Raw genomic sequence first — 24,946 nt, forward strand, 5'->3', positions numbered from 1 at the left:
AGCAGGTGGAATTTGCTCCTTTCTCTGGCAATGATCTCAGAAGAGGCTGACCAAACCTCCCCACCTTGGCTTCTCTGGGTCCCAGACTTAGACCCCCCCCCCCAATATACATACCATTCTGTCTTCCATTTGGCTTCCTGCGTTTTCTCCTCCCAGCCTGATTTGTTCCCTGACATAGGTGTCTAGCCCCTAGGTTTCCAAATCTCTCAAAGCTATAAAATTGGATCCAAGTCTTTTTGTTCTAGTGGTGCTGGGAAGGCCCCATTGGCAATGCTATGTAAGTGCTCTATCATTAAGCTCTGAGCCTAGCTAGCATCATCAATATTTTCTTTCTTTCCCTTTTTTTTTTTTTTCTTAAGACAGAGTCTGTTGCCCAGGCTGGCCTCATATTGGTGGGTTCAAGTGCTCCTCTAAGTTTCCAAACGGCTGATGCCATAGCTGTGTGTTTAATCAATACCAACTTCTCAGGTTCACTTTAGATTTTTCCAGCGGCCCTTAGATCCTCCTTCCATTTAGGTGACCTGCTACTAGTTACCTAACAATCACAGTCCCCACATCTCTGACATCACCCACTGATGTCTCACTAACAGAGACAGCCAAGGCGTCCGGGGATGACGGCTGGGGCTCGAGCCCCGTGAAACAGCCATCAACTGGTAAGGAGGTTGCGACTCAGAACGGAACAAAAGATGGCACCGGTGGTGGTGTCCCTGACGAGAAAGCAGAAGTTTTTGGGCTTTTGATTTCCCCTAAATTCCCACAACATTTCATTGTTGCCCAACATTTCCCCTCTCCTCACAGAGGGAATTTCCGATTTCACTTCCTCAAAACCCATTTAGCTAGAAAAGCCTCAACTTCTTCACCCCATTCCGCAGCTGAAACCTCTCTGGTGAGACCTTGGCTTCTCTCCGCCAGGTCACGTCATTTGTGTCCATCTGCCTGAGTGGAGTCCCACCGCGCTCCTCCTTTCTTACCTATTTTCCTCTTCCAGGTGTCCTCACTTTTCCCTATTCCCACTGTCCTGTCCCTCCCTCTCCAGAGCCGCTAAAAGACCAAAGAGGACGCAGTGTGTGGCAGAGAAGCAAGGAAGAGGCAGAGCCCGGGCTCCCAGTGCTTTTGGGGGTTCCGAGCCGGTGGAAGCACTGTGGTTGCGGAGCGTAGTTGAAGTGCTTGAGAGTAGGCTTAGCACATCTTCGCGATAGACTCGGGCACCCGCAGCAGCAGCACCAGCACCACTTCCTCCCCTCGAGGGGCGGGGCAAAACAGGTGCGGTTGCCAAGGCACCGCGGCCACGGGCTCGCGAGATTTGAAAGCAACCAATGGGAAGCAGGGGAGGACGTGGCACGCGAGTGGGGCGGGGCCTGGAGGGCTCTTTCCCCCGCCTCTTCTCCGGCCCGCCCGGAGGCGGCGGCCAACGCGCCGGAAGGTCGGGCTCCAGCCTATAAAGGGGCCCCTGGCCCAGGCCGCGCGACCCTCAGCAGAGGGCGCTCTGGTGATCTTCGCGTCGGTCTTCGGGCCTGCGCCTGCGTAGTGCGGGTCGCGCCCCGCCCCCTGCCCCGCTGCCCTCGCCGGCCGGCCGGCCCCTCCTCGGCCGCGCGCCCTCGTCCCGCTCAGCCGCCGCTCCGTCCCGTAGCAGCCAGCTCGGTCTCCGGCAGCATGTTCAGCTGGGTGAGCAAAGATGCCCGCCGCAAGAAGGAGCCGGAGCTCTTCCAGACGGTGGCCGAGGGGCTGCGGCAGCTGTACGCGCAGAAGCTGCTGCCGCTGGAGGAGCACTATCGCTTCCACGAGTTCCACTCGCCCGCGCTGGAGGACGCTGACTTCGACAACAAGCCCATGGTGCTCTTGGTTGGCCAGTACAGCACCGGCAAGACCACCTTCATCCGCCACCTGATCGAGCAGGACTTCCCGGGGATGCGCATCGGGCCGGAGCCCACCACGGACTCCTTCATCGCGGTCATGCACGGCCCCACCGAGGGCGTGGTGCCGGGCAACGCGCTCGTCGTGGACCCGCGGCGCCCCTTCCGCAAACTCAACGCTTTCGGCAACGCCTTCCTCAACAGGTACCCACCCCTTGTCCCCGGGCGCGAGGACCTCCGAGGGCCTCCACAGCCATTGCCCCCGCTGTCCTTTGTCTCCGAAGGGCCCCTGCCAGACCCTAGGCGACCACTCCCAGGGATAGTGGCCTTGTTTCGTCCTACTGACAACTACCTGGGAGTCGGAGCTTCTGTAATGCCGGAGAACCTTCCAGGTTATAAATTTAGCTCTCAAACCCTCCTGTAGACCCCAGACCTACATCCCACAGAGCTTGGGGTGGGGGGGCCTCCGTGAGAAGATGAGCCATGGCTGTCCTCCCTTGTCCCTGATTCTGGAGGCTCCCAGTTAATCCTCATCAACCTCCCTCCTTCCCCGATGGGGTTTGTTTTAAGTGTCATGGGAAAACCCAAGACTTACATGATTTGCCTCACTCTCTGCTAAACATCCCCAGGGACCAGTGGTTTTGTGTAGGAGGGGTAAGGGAAGAAATGCTTTGGCCGGCTGATTTGAGGGCAGCCCCCATTGCAAGCAGGGGATGAAGGAGTTTCAACACCCCTCCTAAAAGCAGCACTTAAGTGAATTCCAGGCCAGTCAGGAGTAGGTGAGACGACCCTGTCGCAAGAAAACGTTAATAAGTCAGTGCTGCCTCAAGAGACTTTGCACTCGAGAGGCAGAGGCGAGAGATCTCTGTGAGTTTGAGGCCAGCCTGGTCTGTAAAGCAAACCTAGGACAGCCAAGGCTACACAGAGAAACCTTGTCTTGAAAAACAAACAAACAAACAAACAAACAAACAAAAAAGACATCAGGGTTGGTAACACTGAGATCCCTGAAATGACAAGACCCATAGTCTACTATAGAGTTGATAAATGTTTGTGCACATTTCAGCTTCACCAGTTTAAGGGGAGCGGTGAGATTCGCCCTCAGGGTGCTATGAATGAATCACAGCGGCCTGCATGAGGTGCTTTAACAGCCAGGATCACTTCTCTCAGGGCACTGGGGCATCCCAGCCTCCACCCCCAGGAGGCATGACAGGACTCAGACCCTGCCCTCTGTGCTGCCTCTTTCAAGGAGTGACTCTACATGCCTTTCTATGTCTGCCTTCAGCCTGGGGACACAGCCGAGGAAAGAATCTGAATCCTGCTTTCCAGGTCTCCGCCCTGCATGAGCACATTCCTCTGCAGACACTGTCCAGCACGCAGGGCGGGCCAGCTTGTTCTGGAGCGAGCTCAGCTGGGCGCCTTCTTGCACAGACCTGACCTTTAGTGTCTTTTTGTCCCTTTTAGGCAATTTCAGCCACTCTTGTTTCTTGGTGTTTGCTTGACAGGCCTGGGTTGAGCACAGAGCTCTGGCCTCCATAGCCTAGAGCCCTGCCCTAAGGATGTTTGTGCTTTGCTGCACCTGTAGGGAGGCCACTGGCTTCTTGTGAGAAGTTTGACTACTGGGCTAAGGAGTTCATTCATGCTTTAGGTCTCTGCTTCAGGAGCCACAGAAGACTCGATGTTCTAACCACAGCTGTCCTATGTCATCACCTCATTGTGAGGGCAGGCCTCTTTTGAAACAGGTTTCCCACCTGTGTAAATGAGAGCTTTAGAGGTAGACCAATCTTACACACCGTCCCAGCTGCCCCAGCTCGGTGACTCATGAAGCCCAGGCCACACTGAATTGTCAAGGTTAAGGCCCAGCTGATGAACTGGTCTTTGTGCTTTGTGCACTCACTTCCACTCTGCCCTCCCCAAAGGAACAACTCCAGAGCCCTTGGCCACAGACAGGCACTTGGCACTTGGATAGCATGGGGTCTAAAGGACCCAAGAACTATATTTATGTTTCCTTCTTGCCACCACCCCAATTCCAGAGGGTCTCTAAATGCTAGTGCAGCCCAAGACCGGAGCTGTGTCAGGATGTGCAGACCATGGTGCCTCTGGCCAGGGAGGGCATAACAAAGGGGGCTTTTCTCTGCCTGATACAGCTCTTCCTGGCACTTTGAAAGGGACCCATTGAGTCGTGGACTTGACTTGCTAGCCTTTTTCTCCCGAGTGCTGCTCAGAGATAGTAGAGGAACAGATGGAGATAGGCATGAGGGAATCCCAAGAGTGGTTATGCTCTTCCTTGCAAAGCTGGGCCCACCCACTAGTCCTAAGACACAGTCTCCATCCTTATTGCCAGGTAGGCGTCATTACTGCCCCTGCCTTTTTTTGCTTTCCGTTCACTGGGCCTTGCAGAGTAGTGGCTTCTCCTGGCCCTGCAGGTGCTCCTTTATGGACTTTTTTATGTATGTTACTCACAGCTAGCTCCACTTCCGCTCCTTTTTTCCTGTCACTCTCTCCATTGAGTCAAGGACTTTCTTCTCAAGCAAGGGGATTTCTGGCCTGGTGTACAGTGACTTACAGCACTGGGGGCTGCTACACTTGGAGACAGTATCTTTCACTTTGGCCTCCTGTCCCTAGCCTGTGGGGACACTGATCATCATCATTTGGGGGTGTGGGGCCACAGGAGACACTCATCTAGTGCAGCATTGAGCCTGGGTCTGTATTTTCTTTGTTCAGAGATTTGTTTTGTTTTGTTTTGTTTTGTTGTTTTTCGAGACAGGGTTTCTCTGTGTAGCCCTGGCTGTCCTGGACTCGATTTGTAGACCAGGCTGGCCTCGAACTCACAGTGATTGCCTGCCTCTGCCTCCCTAGTGCTGGGATTAAAGGCGTTCAGAGAGGTTTTTAAAGGAGCTTTTCTCTGTCCACTGAAGGACTCTGCCCTTTGCAACAGCTGATCGCTGCTCTGGGCTGTTCCTGGACACTCTTAGCCCAGCTCTCCCCAAGAGTTCCCTTGTATCATGGGCTCCTCTTCCTATCCTGGTTTTGACTTTCGAAGAATGGTATGCCTGTACTCCCTCCATACCACTGACTACTGGTTGCAGCAGGAGAAAATGTCCATCCCAGGGGCTGGGCATGGCGAAGAAGACCTGAGTTCAGAGCTCCAGCACTCCTGTAACACTGGGACTCACTCTGTAGACCAGGCTGGCCTGGAACTCACAGTGATCCACCTGCCTCTGCCTCCTGAGTGCTGGGATTAAAAGGCATGCACCACCATGCCGGCCTGCCTCCGCTTCTTAAGTACTGGGGTTATAGGTGTGTAGCACCATACCTAGGTGAAAATTTTAAGGTGGAGTTGCAAGGTCCTGGTGTCACACTTCTGCTTCTCTCTCTCTCTTTTTTCTTTCTTTCTTTCTTTTTTCTTTTTTTTTTTTTTCAAGACAGGGTTTCTCTGTGTAGCCTTGGCTGTCCTAGACTCACTTTGTAAACCAGGCTGGCCTCAAACTCACAGTGATCCTCCTGCCTCTGCCTCTTGAGTGCTGGGATTAAAGGCGTGCACCACCGTGCCCAGCTACTTCTGCTTCTCTTTAGAACTGAAGCATGGTCTGGGCTTGTACAGGTTTCACCAATAAGTCAGCAGCTGGGAAGCTGCAGCCCTGAACTCTAGGGGGGAAAGAATGCAGGGAGGGAAGTGCTGCAGTTCTAAAGCTGGACCCTTCTGGTAGCATTTTTCGTTAGTTTGTCCTCCTGTTAGTGTCAGTCCCACGCTGATGTATCTATATCTGGCATTGCTGTCCTGCAGGTTCATGTGTGCACAGCTGCCCAACCCAGTCCTGGACAGCATCAGCATCATTGACACTCCCGGCATCCTATCTGGAGAGAAGCAGCGCATCAGCCGAGGTAACTGGGCTCTGTGCTGGAGAGCCACACCCTATGCTGCCCTCTAGGCTTTAAAAGTGTGTTCAGGCGACAGACTTCTTACCTCATACCTCATCTACACAGTGGAGGGGCCTGAGGCCACAGCTGCCTCCCTGTGCTCAGGTGATCAGAATAGCCCTGCTGAGATCACAGTCTGTCCATGCTGGATGGCCAGGTGCTTTTGAACCTATGAGGCCTGGGCCTTGGGCTGTGAAGTAAAGTAGCAGGAAATTGCCTGATAGCTGTGCCTAAGTGTCCCAGCCAGCACTGACTGGCTTTCCCCTAGACTCCTTGTCTCTGTTTGCATGGGAACACTGTGCTTCTCGTGTCTTGCAAGTTCCTAGTAAGTTTACTCAGTGTCTGTGCCAGCCAGGCAAAAGGAGAGACTCAGTGAGATGTGTAGCTGCCAGGTGCTGGTGGGTGTTTGCTTCCATTTGCTTAGCCCAGGGGCTGTCTGCTGGTGCAAGAGTTTCTTGAAGGCTCAGGGCCCTGGCCAGTCCAGGTGTTTCAGCTCTGGTCAGCTTTTGCCATGTTTTGTCTTGTTTTAAATTCTCTTATATTTTACAACCAACCATAGTTCCCTTCTCTCTTCCCCGCCTCTTCATCCCACTTCTCTCCCCGAGATCAACTCTTCTTTTGGGAGGCGGGTTAAAGTAGAGTTTCTCTATGTGTCCCTGCCTATCCTAGAACTCAATTTATAGACCAGGCTGGCCTTTAACTCACTGAGATCCGCCTGCTTCTGCCTCCTGAGTGCTGGGATCAAAGATGTGTGCCACCACACCCAGCCTTTTACCATACTTTAAAATATTTTTTTAGTTTTTTTTAAATTTAATGAAATAGAACTTTATTTCCATAAACATCAAGATAACGCCTTTTCAAAAGTAGTTAGAAGGGGCTGGGAGGGCAGGGGATGTAGCTAAATTGGTGACACTTACCTAGCATGCAAAAGCCCTGGACTCAGTCTCCAGGACGGCATGAACTGAACGTGGTAGCACATGCCTATAGTTCCATCATTGGAGCTGGAATAGAGGCAAGAGGATCAGTAATTCATGAGGGTCATTCTCAGTTACACAGCAAGTCTGAGGCTGCCCTCGGTTACATGAAGCCCTGTCTCAAAAATAAAGACAGACCTCTGTCTCAAAGAGGGGCTGGAGCCTCAAGAAAACAGTCCCCGAGGGTGACTATTCAAGCACTGAGCACAGAGGCTAGGGGACCCTCCCATCTGTTTGTCACATTGCTATGAGGTCCTGGTTCAGGACGAGCCTGCCTTTGTGTCATCCCTGGCCCTTTGGTAGAGGATGGGCAACGGCCCTTAGGTTGAAATACCTTCTAGGAGATTGAGGGCTGGAGGAAGTGGAGTTAGCCACTGCAAAGGAGGAGATAAAATAGCCTCACTGGAGATGTAGCTCAGAGGCAGAATACTGACCTGGAATGAGCAGGGCCCTGGGTTCAGTCCCCAGTACTAGGAAAAAAAGACCAAGAAAGAAAGAGCCAAGGTGTGTGTTGAGGGGCAGTGCTGTACAAGCAGTGAAATGGCGCAGTAGGTAAAGGTCAGATAGACCCCTGGAGCCCACATGTGCACCAGTGCCCACCAGTGCCCTCTGACTGCATATACGCACTTTGACAGATGTAGTTGAAAAGTCTGGAAGAAAGAAAAGGGGAAACTACAAGAGCTTGGTGTAGCAGCTCTAATCCCACCATCTGGGAAGCCAAGGCAGGAGACTACATCCATTCTCAAACTCTGCAAGGCTTGGTTTTCATTAACTTACTCTTCCCTTTGGCCCTTGCCCTGTGGTGGGGGATGTTGAAGCTCACAGCCTTCGACCAAGCATGTGTCTCTGCATGGCTGTGCTAGGTGGGGCTCTCTTCTCTTTCCTATAGTTGTGGCCCCAGCCAGCATGGTGTTGCATCAGACTACAGTGCAGTAAGCTGCCTGTCTCTAATCAGGTTAGAAGCTGTCAGATCAGCGCTTTTTCTTTTTCTTTTTTTTCCCAAGACAGGGTTTCCCATGTGTAGCCTTGGCTGTCCTGGACTCACTTTGTAGACCAGGCTGGTCTCAAACTCACAGGGATCCACCTGCCTCTGCCTCCAGAGTGCTGGGATCACAGGTGTGTACCACCATGCTTTGCTTGACCTCCAACTTTCTATCCATCTGTCTCAGCATCCCAAATGACAGGATTACAAGCGGGCCTCATGGTGGACACTGGTTAAGTTTTTGGGCTCACTCATTCTTCATGAAAGTGACTGTGACAGAAGTTCAAAGGAACAGATTTTGGGACCCTTTGTAAAAGAAGCAGGGGCCACATTTCTTCTTTCTTCCAGTGGTTCCAACTTGTTTTTAAGAGAATGCCTATTGACAACCTGGTCTACAAAGGGAGTCCAGGACAGCCAAGGCTACACAGAGAAACCCTGTCTTGAAAAAAAAATAAAAGAAAGAGAGAAAGAAAGGAACCCATAGTAGCTTTTTCACCAAAGCTAGAACAGAGCTAGAAAACCCAAGTGAGTTTCTCTTAAACAAGAGAAGAACTGCAGGAGGAGGCCATTCCAGCCTGCACTGGGCTGAGGTATGCTGGCCATTGTTTGAGGCCTGCAGACTTATCTTTTGGCTGAGGCAGACTCCAGCAGGCCTGCTGTGTGGTGAGAACAAGGCCTCAGATAAGGGACAATAGCCCACCCTCAAAGGCTTGTCTTGCCAGAAGGCTGCTGCTGGTGAGACCTTCAGGCTTGGAGGAAGGCATGGGATAGGAAGGGTTTGAGGTTCTTGTGGCCTTTGCAAGCTCCTGAAAAGGAGCTCAGAGGCAGCCAGTGTGCAGCGTGCCTCAGCGCGGTTCATCTGTTCTGCTGCGTCCTCAGTGGTTTCCAAGCAAGAGCAGCTTGGACTTTATGTACTGGCATCTTCAGCCTGCCACTGGGACCTTTCCCCTGGCCTTCCTGTGAGGAGAGAGACATACCAGGGTTTAAACTTGGTTGCTATCTGTGGGAAAACCACCAAAGTGACACTTTCAGAGTGATTTTTCTTTTTTTCCTGTGCTTCCAGCATGCTAGTCTCATGCTCTTACCACTGAGCCACACCACTCCCCATCAGCATTGTGGGTTTTGTTTGTTTGCTTTTCGAGACAGAGTTTCTCTGTGTAACAGCTCTAGCTGTCCTGAAATTCTCTCTGTAGACCAGGCTGGCCTCCACAGATCCTCCTGCCTCTGCCTGCCAAGTGCTGGGATTAAAGGCATGCTCCACCACCACCCAGCAGCATTGTGGGTTGTTTTTTTTTTTTTTTTTTTTTTTTTTTTTAAGATTTATTTATTATGTAAACAGTATGCATCAGATCACATTATAAATGGTTGTGAGCCACCATGTGGTTGCTGGGAATTGAACTCATGACCTCTGGAAGAGTAATCAGTACCCTTAACTGCTGAGCCATCTCTTCAGCCCTGTGGGTTGTTTTTTTTTCTTTTCTTTTTTCAGATTTTTTTTAAAAATTTCTTTTATGTATGAATGCTCTGCCTGCATGTACATCTACATGGCAGAAGAGGGCATCAGATCACATTATAGATGGTTGTGAGCCACCGTGTGGTTGCTGAGAATTGAACTCAGGACCTCTGGAGGAGCAGTCCCTGCTCTTAACCACTGAGCCATCTCTCCAGCTCCTGTTTTGTTTTTTCAAGACAGGGTTTCTCTGTGTAGCCTTGGCTGTCCTAGACTTACTTTGTAGACCAGGCTGGCCTTGAACTCACAGCGATCTGCCTGGCTCTGCCTCCTGAGTGCAAGAATTACAGGCATGTGCCTGCTTCCGCTCCAAGCAGCATTTTGATTGGGGCTGTTGAGCTGTCCAGACAGTACGCACTCATGTAGCGTGTAGGTGACGTGGCACACTAGTTCTGTGGGCTGGCTGTGCCTTCTAGGTAGCAAATGGCTTCCTGCAACCAGGTTCCTCTCTATTTGCAGAAGACTCTTTCTGATTGAAGGGGGATTTTGCAGTGAAATACCAAGATCAACTAATTTTCCTAAACCATCCCCGGCCCCCATGTTCCCCACAGTCCCCCTTTAAATGTTACCCAGTTAGGATTTGGGGGTGAACATTTTATGGCAGTGAGTAAGACGATCATTTGGCCCCTGTTAAGGGGTGCTGAGTGGGCTCCAAGGTGGTTACAAACTTGTGGATGGAGGACCCTCCTCAGAGATGCTACCCACCAGTCCTTCCTTGTGTACAGAGGAAATAAGAACAGGAGAGTGCTTCCCAAGTGGAAAGCAGGCGTTTCCCTCTCAGAAGATAGGTCCTGAGGAACACTGCCTATACCGACAGCCTTGCTGCAGTCCGTAATTGACACTTGGAAGCACAGCACCCTTGAGGAGGCCAATTGTGCTTGAGCGTGGCCAGTTTCCTTTGAGTCCACTCCTGTTGTGTGGGCCAGCCCCTCCTGACTTTTTGCCCTTTCCCCCACTGTCCTCATGTGCAGGGAATTCAGTCAAGAAAGATGAATGGGACTGGCAAAGTGGTCAAACTGCCCTGGCTCTGCTGGGGACCCCTGATAATTATATCCTTTTGGGGTCCTAGGTTCAGCTTGCTTGACGTGCTAATCTGCTGTCGCTTCAGAGATAACATTCTCTTGTGTCATCGGGGAAAGGTGGCCTTTGGGAGGACCATTTATTCCTGAGTGCTACCCATGTGACTGATAAAGGGATTCAAAGGGCATCCAGGGTTGTGTGGAGCTGGTACCCTTGGCTTCCAGAGTCATTACCATGCCTAGGACTGGGCTCTTGTGTCAGTCCTCTGTGGACAGTGGCAGGGAGCATGCAGTGCTCTCTCCACCATTGTCATGTGTGAGTGTGAGGTAAGCCGTGCTTAGATCAGCAGAGGGAGTGTGGCTGCAACTTGGATTAGCAAGTAGCGTCCTGTCTGGCCTAGTGCCTGCCTTCCTACTAACATGGCTTGTCCGTGTGCACCTCTGTTTGCTCTGCACCTATGTACGGGAGGAAGCTGCTGTCTCTGATGAGTTCCATCTGAGGAGATGAGTCTGGGGGACTCAAACCTGTGCACACTGCAGTGCACACGCAGTACTGGCAGCATGTGCTCTGAGCTTTGATCGGACCGTGCTAAGGCTCTTGCTGGGCTGGGCTTCTTAGAAGCACAGCCCCCCACGGCCAGGCCCTAGTCCAGAAGAGGACTAAAGCTTTGAATAGCTATCCTGTTACCTTCTGTCTTCCTTGATGCTTTGCCTCTAGCTAGAAACTAACCCTGCCTTTCCATGGAGGGTTTACAGAGCTCGGGGCCAGTCTGGCTAGTCCTCTGGGTTTTCGCTTGCCTTCCTACCCAATGTCATGATTCCCAGGCTCTACCTAAGCTATTCTGTTCCTTATGGCCCAGACTCCTGTCCATGCATCTGGAGCCCAGTGTCAGAAGTGGGGTACACCATGGGTAGGTAGCTCCTCTGCCGTATTGACCATTCCCTGAGATGCTTGCCACAGGCATCCTCCAGCCCAGTCTGAGGATGTTTTGTAGATCTGAGAATGATGTCAGGGGTTGCCCAGAAGTCTGGGGCAAGTTTCAATTCTCTGTCACTTGGTTTCACAGTGTTTACCACACAGGTCAGTACTGCAGGAGCCTCGTGACCATAACACATGAGCCTCTTAGGCTGTTGAAAGCCATGATAGGGACTTGTATGTGCTGAGCCCTGACCTAACCCTGGCACACAATAAAATGTGCAAAACAAGTATCAGCCAATTAGTAGTGATGAGACTAAAACTCCAGGGTTTCACAGACTTCAACTGTTTTCTGAGTAATGTCTCAGAGGGGAGCCTTAGGCCATTCTGCCTAAGCCAGGCTTCTCCTCAGACTCCACAGACCCCTCAGGGATGACTATGCCCAAAGCCTTCATTTCCCATCCTGTCTCTCCCTGTCTCCCCCTCTCTAGGCAAGCATGCTGCTTTGGCCTCACTTTCTACTGTGGGTGCGCCGTCTCTGCCTGTGGAGGCGTCGTACCAGGCTGTGCTGGCCTTGGCACCTGTTCCTCAGGCTGCCAGTCGGCAGTGGGCTACAGAGCAGCTGGTCCAAGTGCCTGCAAATGTTGAGTTTATATTTGGGGTACGTAGCATTCTTCACTCCTCAGAAGTTGCCCTTGCCTACACATCCATCAGATCTCAGCTTCTTGGGACCAATGCAAATGCCTCAAACAAATAAGAGCAAACGTTTACACAGTGCTGGTTGTCTGCCAGGCTTGCACTCAAGGCACGCACCCAACCTTCCCCATGTTACAGAGAAGGGACCAGGGATTCAGAGAAGGTAAGCAACTTGCTCCAGTGGCCCAGTTGCCTCCTGAGCATAGGGAATTCAGTGTTGAGATGTGGGCCCAACCAGAGTCTGCCTTTCCTCCCAACCCTGTGCTGTTACTAATTCTCAGGTCAGATGTGTTTATGGCCATGGTACGTGTGTTAGATTAATCCTTTTTTGTTTGTTCTGTTTTTCGAGACAGGGTTTCTCTGTAGCCTTGGCTGTCCTGGACTTGGCTTTGTAAACCAGGGTGGCCCCCAACTTACATTGATCCTCCTGCCTCTGCCTCCAGAGTGTTGGGATTAAAGGCGTGCACCACCACACCTGGCTTTGGATTAATCCTTTTTGCAACAGCCATTATCACCTTGTTACTAGGCTGGAGAGCATCCCTTGAATTGGAAAAGTTCCCTGTATAGTGCCTCTCTTCCTGGCCCAAGAACTCATTTGTCTTTGACGCTTTTCCAAAGTCTCTTAAATGGAGTCAGGCAATGTAGACCTGTTGGTGTACCAGGCCAGCTTGGTCTGCAAAGCAAGTCCAGGACTGTCAGGGCTGCTACACAGAGAAACTTTGTTTCAGAAAGAAAAACAAAAACAAAAAGCAAAAAAGACCCCAAAACAACGGCAACAACAAAAATTGTTTTGGGGGACTGATCGGATCCCAGAGCTTCATGTTCTTTGGAGAAGCACTGTACTGGCTGGGCCGCATCCCAGCCCCGAGGCTGCGCCTTTCGGCAGAGGGTGTGGCGTCCCCTCCTTATCACTGTCCTTCATTCCAGGAGGAGGTCTGGGCTGTCCCTGGTTTGAGACAGTGTTGAATCAGGCTACCAGAAACATTTGTGCACTGGACTTGATACGGACCTGAGCGTTTGTCGCCCGGGAGCAGAGGCTCCACACTTGGCCTGTGCTGTTTGGAGTACTGCTTACGCTGAGCGGGAGGAGTCCTCCCTGCTACTTGTCCCAGCTCTGGGCTCCTGTCTCCAGGGTCTGAGCAGTTGGAAACTGTGATGTAGCTTTTTTGGTGAGAAATAATGAGGCCTGTGCAGTTTGAATGACAGGAAACAAGAGTGTACAGGAGACAAGCACTCCATTGTTTTATGTTCCAGAAATTTTTGGAATGTGTGAAGCAACTTTCCCTGGCTGCTGGAACTACCTGTGTTGGGAGAGTGCTGCTGTAGGGCAGGTGCTGCCTCACAGCCCAGGCCCCCACTCTGACCCCTTGTCAGGAAGGTCAGCTAACAGGGAGATCAGCCAGCAGCACCTGGGGCGACTTGGGCTCCCTTCACACCGTGGGCCTATGGGAAAGCTCTTGTGCTGGCCTTCAGTTCCTGTCATCCTGTCAGCAGCCACAACCCTTCCTTGAGCTCTGCTCCTCCTCTCTATTTCTGCTTCTCCCCACTATGGCTTTTAGTTTAGTTTTTTTTTTTTTTTTTTAATTTTTTTATTTTATGTGCATAAGTGTGAGGATGTCAGATCCCCTGGACCTGGAGTTATAGACAGTGGTAAACTGCCATATGGATGCTGGGAATTGAACCTGGGTCCTCTGGGAGAGCAGCCAGTACTTTTAACTACTGAGCCATTTCTCCAGCCCAGTTTTTATTTTATTTACTTATTTTGGTTTTTCAAGACAAGGTTTCTCTGTGTAGCCTTGGCTGTCCTATACTCACTTTGTAGACCAGGCTGGCCTCAAACTCACAATTATCTGCCTGTCTCTGCCTCCCAAGGGCTGGGATTAAAGGTGTGTGCCACCACACTCTGCTCCCGGTTTTTAACTTTTTTTTTTTTTTTTTTTTTAATTTATTTATTCTTGTTACATCTCAATGGTTATCCCATCCCTTGTATCCTCCCATTCTTCCCTCCCCGGTTTTTAACTTTTAAAAAGTATTTTATTTTGTGTATGTGTTGCCTGTGTGCTTATTTGTGTAACACATGCCTGCCTGCCTGGTGCCCTTTGAGACTAGAAGAAGGTGTTAGATCTGTTGGAACTGGAGTTACAGGTGGTTGTGAGCTACCATGTGGGTGCTGGGAATTAAATATGGATCTTTTGGAAGAGCAACCAGTGCCTCAACTGCTGGGCCATCTCTCCAGCTCCGGCTTCTAATTTTTTGGGGGACAGGATCATCCTTGGATGGCATCAAACTTGCCATGCATCTCCTCAGCCTCTGAGTGCTAGGATTGTGAGATGCGCACCACCATGCCTGTTTTAGGTTTGTGCTTAAAGACAGAATATCAGCCAGGTGTGATGCTATGAGCCTTTAATCCCAGCCTGAGGCCAGCCTGGTCTACAAAGAGAGTCTGGAACAGACAAGGCTAACACAGAAAGACCCTGTCTTGAAAAACCAAAAACAAACAAACAAACAAACAAACAGAACATCATATAGCCTGGGCTAAGCCTAACTCCTTATTTCCCCGAGGATGACCTTGATGCCTGATTTTCCACCTCTACCTTCCAAGTGCTGGGGTTATAGACACGCACTATCACACCTGAACTTCTGTGACTTTTTTCATTGTGGTAAAATGTACTTAATTTATAAAGATGTACTGTTTACACATTCTTAATTTATAAAGATGTACTGTTTACACATTCTTTTTTTTTTTTTTTTTTTTTTTTTTTTTTTTTTGGTTTTTTTTTTCGAGACAGGGTTTCTCTGTGTAGCCTTGGCTGTCCTGGACTCACTTTGTAGACCAGGCTGGCCTCGAACTCACAGTGATCCACCTGCCTCTGCCTCCCGAGTGCTGGGATTAAAGGCGTGCGCCACCACGCCCGGCTTTGTTTACACATTCTTAATTTATAAAGATGTACTGTTTACACATTCTTGGGAACAGTTGAGGGGTTGGTGCCTTTGCGTTGCTGTGCAGCCATTACACTATTGACCTTAGAACTGCCTTTTCCTAGACCCTTCTCAGTAAACGCTGGTCCCAGCCCTGGCTCCACCGTCCTCTCTGAGTATGACACCCTAACTTCTACATAGGGGATCCATGGTTTACAGGGTTGGTCCTCTTAGACTGCTTTGTTTCACTTATTGACATGGCTACTTGTCCCTTACCTGAGGTGTCTGGGTTGCTACTACAGTTGGCTTCTCTGTGTAGCCCACCCTCTTGGGCTGTGTGCCCTGTAGGGCCCTCTTTTCCTCTTGGTAGACACACGGCTCTCTTTATGCTGTGGGTTTGTTGTGGGTGCCACTGACATGTTAGGAGTCCTAGGCCCATTGCTTTGAAGTCCTGTCAACTGCTGGAGCTCCTTGCCGGATAGTGTGCTGTGGGACCACTTTGGGCATCCAAAAATAATTAACCAGGAAATTTTCTTCACCTGGAAAAAGGAAAAAGAAGAAAGACTTAATGGAGCTGGACATGGTGGTGCACTCCTTTAATCCCTGGACTTGAGAGGCAGAGGCAGCTGAATCTCTGAATTTGATGCCAGCCTGGTCTCATAGTGAGTTCCAGGCCAGCCAGGGCTACATCGTAAGACCGTGTTCGCCCAGAAAAAGAAAAACAAACACACAAAACACAGCTAATATGATGATGACCATGAACTAGGCTTGTGGGAGAGGCACCAGCAAAGAGCCTCCTCCCACTTCTCTCATTTCTGTGTTCCCTTCAGCCACCCAGAGGAAAGGGATTGAGGCCGCACTGGGTAGGGCTTGGGAAGGTGACCTCAGCTTCCCTGCTGCAGTCCTGGCCGCCTAGCCAAAGCCAACAGGACCAATGGTGCTTGGCCCAGGGTTCCCCTGTTCCCAGGAACTGGGATTTGGCCTCACTCCTGCCCCAGCTGTGTGAATTAGCTTCAGCTTTGGGTGAGGCCAAATGGGTTGACTGGGAAGGAGCAGAGGCCTTACTTTGTTAAGCAGGAGCATTAGAGTTCCTGAGTCAGCGCTTCTTCAGCACTGTGCTGTCCTCCTAGAAGGCTTCAGTGCCCCAGGCAGGCCCCTGGGGTCAGTTGGGGTGCAGCCCAGAGAGCTCTGAGCAACAGCTACCTCTCCTGGCCTCTACTTCCCCACTATTCTGCTGCTCTAGAGCTTCCCTTCCGGTTTTCTGCTGACAGCTCACTCCTGGGGCCCCCTCCCTGCTCTCAGCCAGCTGCAGGGAGCAGGGGCCTTGTACTTTGGAACTGGCCGACTGCTGGTTGCTGACATGCAGTGACCTGGCACTTGCTGGAACTGTGCACAGAAACCTGAAGCCCTGACACCCAACCAAGCACACATAGGAGAGGATCTTTTCTGCCCAGACTGCAGCTCAGTGTACCTTTCCCTGTGAGGTAGCCGCAGCCTGCTGGCCTGGTGCCCCAAGTCCCTGTGTGCCAGGCATGTGCAGGCCGGAAAAAAACCATATAGAGATGGTTGTCTCTCAACCTCCACATGGGTCCCAGGACCAAACTCAGACCACCAGGCCAGCACCTGCATCTACCGAGCTGTCTCATTGGGCCTGCTTTGTTTTTGTTACTTGTTTTCTGGTATTGCCTGAGATTGAACCCAGAGCCTTCCTCGTGCTATGCAAATAAATATGTTGTCATATTTCAAAGCCTGTGTCCCTATGGATGCCCCAGTGTGGGGAGAGGCCTATTTCTTTGTGGCTTTGGCTGCTGTCCGTCCTGAAGCCACTTGTCTGACCTCGCAGAGCTTTGTATCTGCTTGACCTGTCTAACCTAGCACCTCTTAAACTCCACCATCCCAGAGCTCAAAGTCTTTACACACAGGATGGGGAGCAGTGACCAGGCCAGGCCAAGGCCCTGTGCTGTGTGATGCAGTATCAGCAGCCTTTGGGAACGGGATGGTGGGTGTCAAGTGCCATATCTAGTCCTTGACACTATCCTTCCCTTGGGATTCCCCCTACCCCTGCAGTCTTCCTGCCTTCCACATCTGGAGATTGCATGTCAGCCCTCCCGAGGTGGAGTGGTTTTCCCGGAGAGTGCTGGAGCATGCTGTCGGGTGAGAGCCTGGCTCTTTCAGTCTGTCTGTTTTCTGAGTGGCTTCCATGCCTCATCTTTTTTGGTCTTGGCAACTTTCTCGGAAGTACTTAGTGGTTCTCAGAGGGCTGGCCTACATTTGGGGTGACCCGGAACTTGTGCATATGAGGTTAGTGACAGGAGACTGAGCCCAGAGCCAAGGAGAGTGTCCAGATTCAGCTGGAGAGGCCAGGCTGTTCCTATGGCTCTGGGCTGCTGTTTCCGGTCCTCTAGCTTTGCCTAGTGTTCCTAAAAGCTGGGGCATTCTGGGAACACAGGAAAAGCATCAGAGAGGCACAGTTGTCAAGCCAGGTGCAAGTTAAAGCACTGTTTGAGTCTAGAAGTCACTGGCCTACGTTTATATGGGAAATGACAGGCTCCACCATGTCAGACATGCAGCTTTCTTTTTGAACCCCAGGCTGTGACTCCCTTCAGGACCTACCACCTCATCTGTATCCTGGCCCTCAGCAAGAAAACCACTAAAGCTCATGCGCATTTTCATAGTTTTCATTGTTGTTTTGTTTTAGGTTTGGTTGGTTGGTTGGTTGATTTATTTATTTATTGGTTTTTCAAGACAGGGTTTCTCTCTGTGTAGCTTTGGCTGCCCTGGACTTATTTTGTAGACCAGACTGACCTCAAACTCAGAGTGATCGCCTACCTCTGCCTCCTGAGTGCTGGGATTAAGGGCATGCACCACCACGCCTGGCTAAAGGTCACTTTAGTTGGGGTGAGAAACAGCATAGAGTAAGGTTTAGGGCTAGAGTCTGCTCAGGTCAGCGGCTTAGTTTTAGAGAAGTATTAAGACCTACAAAAAAGGGAAGTGGTCTGTGGTACTTTTGAGAGCTTGTTGGAGAGCAGAGGTCAGCAGACCTTTTTCTTGGAGGGTTGGGAATTGGTCTTGTCAGCTATGTAGGACTTTTGGTTTCTGTTGCAACATTTGGACTCAGCTATTACTAACAAAAGTTGGCATAGACATGTAAATGAATGCCTTTCTTTCAATAAAATTTTACTCACACAAGCAAATGATGAGCAGTTTTGGTCCCTGAGCTTACCAGCCCCTATTGTAGAAAATGAGTGGGGCTTACCCAGGGATCTGGCATTTAAACAGACCCTAGATGGATGGAAGCTGCAGGTGAGAGTGTTGCTGCCTATAGTCACTGTGTTCAAGGCACACAGCTGATGCTACTGTGCTGAGCAGGCCATGGTGGTGCACGCCTTTAATCCCAGCACTCAAGAGGCAGAGGTATGCAGATCTCCATGAGTTTGAGGCCAGCCTAGTCTATAAAGTGAGTCTAGGACAGCCAAGGCTACACAGAGAAATCCTGTCTTGAAAAAACAAAACAAAACGTTACAATGCTGAGCTGTCACATAAGCTCAGTGGCTTGCTTTGCCTGAGCATCTGTCCATGTCACATGGTAAAAATACTGTCCCTTGGGGCAGAAGAGACCATTGAGTCTGCTTTTCGGCTGCTGTACTGTTCAAACCAGAGCATTTTAGGAATTTACAAGTTAACTTCTGACCTAGAAATTCCGGCCATCCTCTTGCTCAGAAGCAGCAGGGCAGCCTGGGCCTTGGGGCCATGCTCAGTCCTGTCCTGATCCTCCCTCAGGTTATGACTTTGCGGCTGTCCTTGAGTGGTTTGCTGAGCGTGTGGACCGCATCATCCTGCTCTTTGACGCCCACAAGCTGGACATCTCAGATGAGTTCTCAGAAGTCATCAAGGCCCTCAAAAATCACGAGGACAAGATCCGTGTGGTGCTGAACAAAGCTGACCAAATTGAGACCCAGCAGCTGATGCGAGTGTATGGCGCTCTCATGTGGTCCCTGGGGAAGATCATCAACACCCCTGAGGTGGTCCGTGTCTACATTGGCTCCTTCTGGTCACACCCACTGCTCATCCCTGACAACCGGAAGCTCTTCGAGGCAGAGGAGCAGGACCTCTTCAAAGACATCCAGTCTCTACCCAGAAATGCTGCCCTTAGGAAGCTCAATGACCTGATCAAGCGGGCCAGGCTGGCCAAGGTAGACCCTGGGGCTGGGGAGGGGGCTCTGGGACTGGCTCTTGGGGCCCAGTTTACCAAACACTTACCACTTTTCCTGTGTGTGGAAACCAATATCCTGTGTAATCACTGTGTAACCTATGGCTGACTAAGGGCCTTTACCTGGGTCATTTCAGCGTGTTCTCTCTGATGCTTATATCCCATCTAGAGCAGAGAATGCAAAGGACATGCATACTCCTCAGAACTATCAAACAGGAAGTTACTGTAGAAGAAAGGAGGCCACCAGGAAATGGAATGTGCAGGCCTGCTTGTGTGTGCTCAGCTTGGCACTGAACAGTGTGGACTCAGGGGTAGGAAGTGACACACACAGCTCCATTCACGCTTTCATGGAAGAATACATTTACAAAGTAGAAGCACTGGCTATTTGGTGTTGCTGGGTAGGCGCTGGGTTCTGTCTGAGTGGAGGGCTGAGGAGCCATCCTGGTAAGATACAGGGACTTAGGAGGCCGCTGTGGGACCTGATGTGTAAGCTGAGACAGGAAATAGCTAGGAAAAAGATGATGCCAAGCTGTAGCCCAGACAGTGCTAGATGCTGCAGTCCAGACTCCTGGTGGCAGCTTTGTAGACAGGCCATATAAACACGCTTTCCTGTCTATGGGGGTTCAGGCCATGCCCAGGCTCACACTACCTTCTGAGCTGCTTGAAGCCCTGGAACCTTAGTGGCAGCTAAGCCTGTTTGAGAGTCCAAAATGAGGCCGGGCTTGGTGGCGCAAGCCTTTAATCCCAGCACTCGGGAGGCAGAGGCAGGCGGATCGATGTGAGTTCGAGGCCAGCCTGGTCTACAAAGTGAGTCCAGGACAGCCAAGGCTACACAGAAAGACTCTGTCTCGAAAAACAAAAACAAAAACAGAGATAGAGTCCGAAATGGCCAGAGCTAGGAAATAAAGATCAGTGGTGCTAGTGGGCCGTTGGCTGAGTCTCACAGCGTGGGCTGCTGAGAGAGTCACAGGAAGGGAGCATTTATTTGGTGATGAACAGGAAGGCTTGACGGGATGGATGGTGGGGTAGTGAACTGGTCCAGACCCTTTTAGCAGGGGTCACACTTTCAGTTTTCTTTCTTATTTATTTATTTTTGTTTTTTTGAGACAGGGTTTCTCTCTGTAGCCTTGGCTGTCCTGGACTCTATTTGTAGACTAGGCTGCCCTCAAACTCATAGAGATCCACCTGTCTCTGCCTCCCCAAGTGCTGGGATTAAAGACGTGTGCCACCACGCCTGGCTATCAGTTTAGTCTTTAAAAACGGACTCTACCTGTCTCAAACAAACAACAACAACAAAAAAACAAACGGACTCTAAGCAGATGCTGTGATGAGCCCATTATCAGACTACTCTGGAGGCTGAGGCAGCAGAATCCTTTGAACATATAGTTTGAAACTAGCCTGAACAACCTAGCAAGACCTGGTAGCGCACACCTTTAATCCCAGAACTTGGGAGGCAGAAGGAGGTGGATGTCTGTGAGTTCAAAGCCAGCCTAGTCTACAAGGAGAGTTTCAGGACATCCAGGACTACACAGAGAAACTCTGACTCAAAACACAAAAAACAAAACACCGCAAAAGTAGTTTCCTGATTGTCTCCTCCCTTGAAAGGGATTGGCTCTCTGCTCAAGAGACCTGACCTATGAGCTACCGTCTCTCCAGGAAGACATCTCAAAGGGCAGGGTGTTTACAGCCAACTGGGGCACATAGAGAAGGAGAAACGTGCACCATTGACATAATCACTTCTGGACCAGAGGAGGTGCTTCCCAGCCATCCCTGTGCCATTGTTTTTGCAGCTCTGAGGCTAGTGTCTGTACATACACTCAGTACCAGGCACCCACCGGTGCCTCAAGACCAGTCATGGAATATTTGGGGGTTCCCTAGCCAGGGCAACCAAGACTGATGTTTCATCCTTTTCTACTGCCAAGTGTCCATCATTGTCACTCAAGTACCCTGGCTAGCAAGGTGGTAGCTTATGGCATTTCCCGTTCTCTCTACAGGGCACAGAGCTGGAGTTGTTTTCGGTATCTCCAAATGTCTACATGTAGGGCCTCCTCGTGAGCTGAGCAATTCTGAGAAGGGAACTCAAGAGACTCCCCGTGTAACTGGCCCAGGGTCCTAAAGGTCCTAAGGGGAACTGTCAGGTAGTGCTCAGCTCTCGAGGCCACAGACCCCCTCAGCTCCACACCACTCTCACCCCACTGTTCATTTTTCCTGGAGTGAGAGGAGCTCTCCTTGACTTGTGTCTGCAGAGCTATGGCTGGCTTTGTGTGACCTGCCTACCATAGCTTTCCTGGAAAAGCTGGTGCCAGCCTTAGGTCGGGGAGGGTGCTCCCCTGGCTGGTTTGGGGTCAGGCTGAGTAGGGAGCAGGGCCTGCTGGGGGAGCTGGAGAAAGCTGTTCTGGAATTTTCTGGTTTTGAGTCATCTCAGCCGATTCTGTTGACATATGGATATCACTCAAGTGGGACTCAACTAGGGACTCATCTTGAGCACCGCTCAGATGTATGTCGGGCAAAGGCTCCTCCTACACAGCTTTCTGTGGCTCAGCAGTGTGTGCCTTATATTGTTGAAAAGGCAGTGCAGGAGAAGCCAGCAGACAGAAAGGCAGAACTGAGCTGTAGTCTGCTTCCTGCGGTCCCCACGCTAAGTTCCTTGGCAAGCCTTTGCCTCAGAGCCTTCCTCTGGCCACAGTAGAAACACCAGTGCACATAGAATAAAAATAACTAGGTTTTGCTGGGCCAATGATGATACATGCTTTAATCCCAGCACTCAGGAGGCAGAGGCGGGTGTATCTCTGAGTTTCAGGACAGCCTGGCCTACACAGAGAAACCTGTCTAGAAAAACAAAAACAAAAAAGAATATCACCTGTCTTCTATTAGGGTACCCTCTCCTCTCTTCCATCCCCGTGGCAGTGAGCTGTTACACCCTGGTCAGAATTGGGTGTTACTCTGAGGCCATTGGGCTCCTGTGATGGTGGTTTCAACTTCTAGCTTGACTTTGACTTTCTGCTTCCCTTTGCCCAAGCAGTGAACTTCAGGTACTAAAGGGCAGTGTGCCAAGCAAGTCCCTGAAGCCCACTTCTTCCTGTCCGTTCAGGTCCATGCTTACATCATCAGCTCCCTCAAGAAGGAGATGCCCAATGTCTTTGGGAAAGAGAGCAAGAAGAAAGAGCTGGTGAACAACCTGGGAGAGATCTACCAGAAAATTGAGCGGGAGCACCAGATCTCCTCTGGCGACTTCCCAAGCCTGCGCAAGATGCAGGTACAGTCACCAGGCCAGCCTGGACCATTCTGAGTGCTTTTTGTGGGGCTGAGGCAGGCCCAGGATGCTGGGCAGTGATTCTGGAGGGAATCCCAGCTCTCTAGGGCAGGGCCTCCACAAGAGGAAGCAGCTGGGTTAGTCACCAGTTCCCCAGCTCGAATCAGAGCTGACCTAGGTCGAGACACTGACACAAAAGAGGAGAATGTGGTGACTCAGTCCTGGGGTGGGGTATGGCTGTCGGTGAATCTTCACAGCAGCCTGGGATAGATGGTGGTGCTCCTGTGACCTCATGCGTAGAGTGAGGAGCCCAGGCCTTCAGCACTAGCTCAGTGCCTGAGCTGCTAAGTGGGAGCACCACTCTCCCCTCTTGGGTAGCCTAGCTCAGTTCACTGTGCCTGGAGTCTGGGAGGCTGCCCCATCTAGGCCTCTTTCCTCCTCCCCTGCTCATAGGAACTCCTGCAGACCCAGGACTTCAGCAAGTTCCAGGCCTTGAAACCCAAGCTGCTGGATACAGTGGATGACATGCTGGCCAATGACATAGCCCGGCTGATGGTGATGGTGCGCCAGGAGGAGTCCCTGATGCCCTCACAGGCCGTGAAGGGTGGTGCTTTTGATGGCACCATGAATGGGCCCTTTGGGCATGGCTACGGCGAGGGGGCTGGTGAGGGTATTGATGATGTTGAGTGGGTGGTTGGCAAGGACAAGCCCACCTACGATGAGATCTTCTACACACTGTCTCCTGTCAATGGCAAGATCACAGGCGCTAATGCCAAGAAGGAGATGGTGAAGTCCAAGCTGCCCAACACAGTGCTGGGGAAGATCTGGAAGCTGGCTGACGTGGACAAGGATGGCCTGCTGGATGACGAGGAGTTTGCCTTGGCCAACCACCTTATCAAGGTCAAGCTAGAGGGCCATGAGCTGCCTGCTGACCTTCCTCCACATCTCATCCCACCCTCCAAACGGAGGCATGAATAACAGCCCTGCCTGATACCTTCCCCCACGACCCCCAGGGCTGCTGGCACTTTGTACCTGCCAGCTCCTTGTCTGCCCAGGTGGTCTGTGGCCTGGAGGGGCAGAGATGGAGGGAGGGAAAGGGTCACCATTTTTCAAGGTCCATAAAGACTGAGTGATGCTTCCTCAGCTCTTAAATAGGAAAACCATCATCTTTGTTTTCAAGCTGTTCTGGGGTTCAGCAGGGAGGCATGGGTGATGCCTGGATGTGAACAGTGGGATTTTGTGCACAAGAACCATGATATTTTTAATATATAACGTTAGAGGCAGCCTTCTTTCTTGCCTCTTCTGTCTGACAGCCCCACCTCAGCCTCTCTCCCTTTCCCCAGCCAGGCAGTTACAGTGACTCTGGAGAATCACCTCTCCCCCACCCTGGCATACCTGTATCAGCTGCCCCGGGCTGTTTGACCAGGAGGCCCCTAGCTCCCTCTGTTTTCAGACTGGGGCTTACTCATGGGGCAGTCAGTGGCTTGTTTCCTACTAGCTGTGTTCTGTGCTTGGGTGAGCTCCTCCATGCTTCTGGTGTGGTCTAGGGTGCAGCACCTTCCCTTTGTGTCCACACCCCCTCTCTGACATCCCAGCCAGCACAGCAGCCACAGGCAGAAGACCCAGCCACTGTTAACTTTTGTGGGGGGCTGAAGGGCCAAGAGACAGTGTCTTCCAGGAAAATACATAAGCTACATATTGTTCTACAAAGTGACACTTTATACGTGACCAAATTTCCCAGTAACTTTCACAACACTTGTTCAAAGCTGTGACTTTTGTCTCCCCTGCCCTACACGCCGGCCTAGGAGCAGCTTCACCCCAGACCCAGCACTGAGAAAGCCCCCTGAGCTTGAGTTTGCTTTCTGGCTGAGGGGAGGTCACCCCAACTCTTGCTCAGACAGGTGTCAGCCTTATGGCAGCTTCCTGGAGCCCCTTTCTGCCTTGGGGCAGGTCCTGTGACCTGGGGGTGTTTGGAGGCTGTAAGAGGAAGCCTGTGGCCCTGGCCTGGGTATAGTGTCCATGCAGCAGGACAGTGGAGAAAACCCAGCCCCTTCCCTCATCCTCTCATTTCCTTCCTCTCCCTCCTCCCCTGCTGAGCCAAGGAGGTTTGGGTGTCCCGACGTCCCCAGACTGAGCAATAAGAAGCCAGAGCTAGAAAATGACCACTTTAGCCACCTCCTTGCAGCCTTGGGAACCTGGACACCTGTGGCCAGTGGTTGGCTCTTGGGCAGGCTTTCTGTGGAGATGAGTAGAGCAGTGAGGCCTACTCACCTGCCACTGCCCATGGGCTCCAGGGAGCTGCCTGCCAACCCCCAGCACCCCTGAGCCTCACAGAGGCTGAGCTCCAGCCTGGTCTGCTACCTTCCTGCCTCAGCCCTCCACTCCTGCTAGTGGCTGAGGATGGGTGACAGGCTCTCAGGTTCACTGTTCAAAGTCCAGCCAGCTCTGTCCTCACCTGTGGGAAGAGTGGCTGAGTGAAGACCGTTTTGTTTCTTGCATTAAAGAAAGTTTAATTGTGCCACAGCGTCTCATGCTCCCTTGTCTTTCCTGGCCAAGGAGACATCCCTGGAATCTCTGCAAGGGGTTCCCCAAGGAGTCCATGACCACTCACCCCTGTGCAATGTTGAAGCTGACAAGACTGATGGGAGCTGAACTTGATGGTGCATACTCATAGCCCAGCACTTGGAATGTGGAGT

At 51.3% G+C, this 24,946-nt stretch overlaps 1 protein-coding gene across 1 annotated transcript; it reads left to right on the top strand.

The window, feature by feature from the left end:
* Positions 1-1,557: 1,557 nt before the first annotated feature.
* Positions 1,558-24,946, top strand: Ehd1 (EH domain containing 1). Its single transcript, XM_051145964.1, has 5 exons — positions 1,558-2,057; positions 5,638-5,735; positions 18,568-18,980; positions 22,089-22,253; positions 22,704-24,946. Exons 1-5 carry the CDS (start codon positions 1,654-1,656, stop codon positions 23,226-23,228), a joined length of 1,605 nt encoding a protein of 534 aa, XP_051001921.1. The 5' UTR covers positions 1,558-1,653; the 3' UTR covers positions 23,229-24,946.

The sequence above is a fragment of the Acomys russatus genome, chromosome 5 (assembly GCF_903995435.1).
Source record: "Acomys russatus chromosome 5, mAcoRus1.1, whole genome shotgun sequence".
NCBI lineage: Eukaryota > Metazoa > Chordata > Mammalia > Rodentia > Muridae > Acomys > Acomys russatus.

Coding starts and splice junctions, on each gene's coding strand:
- Ehd1 (XM_051145964.1), top strand. CDS start 1,654: ATGTTCAGCTGGGTGAGCAAAGATGCCCGCCGCAAGAAGGAGCCGGAG. Junction 2,058..5,637: donor GGCAACGCCTTCCTCAACAG/GTACCCACCCCT, acceptor GCTGTCCTGCAG/GTTCATGTGTGCACAGCTGC. Junction 22,254..22,703: donor CAAGCCTGCGCAAGATGCAG/GTACAGTCACCA, acceptor CCCTGCTCATAG/GAACTCCTGCAGACCCAGGA.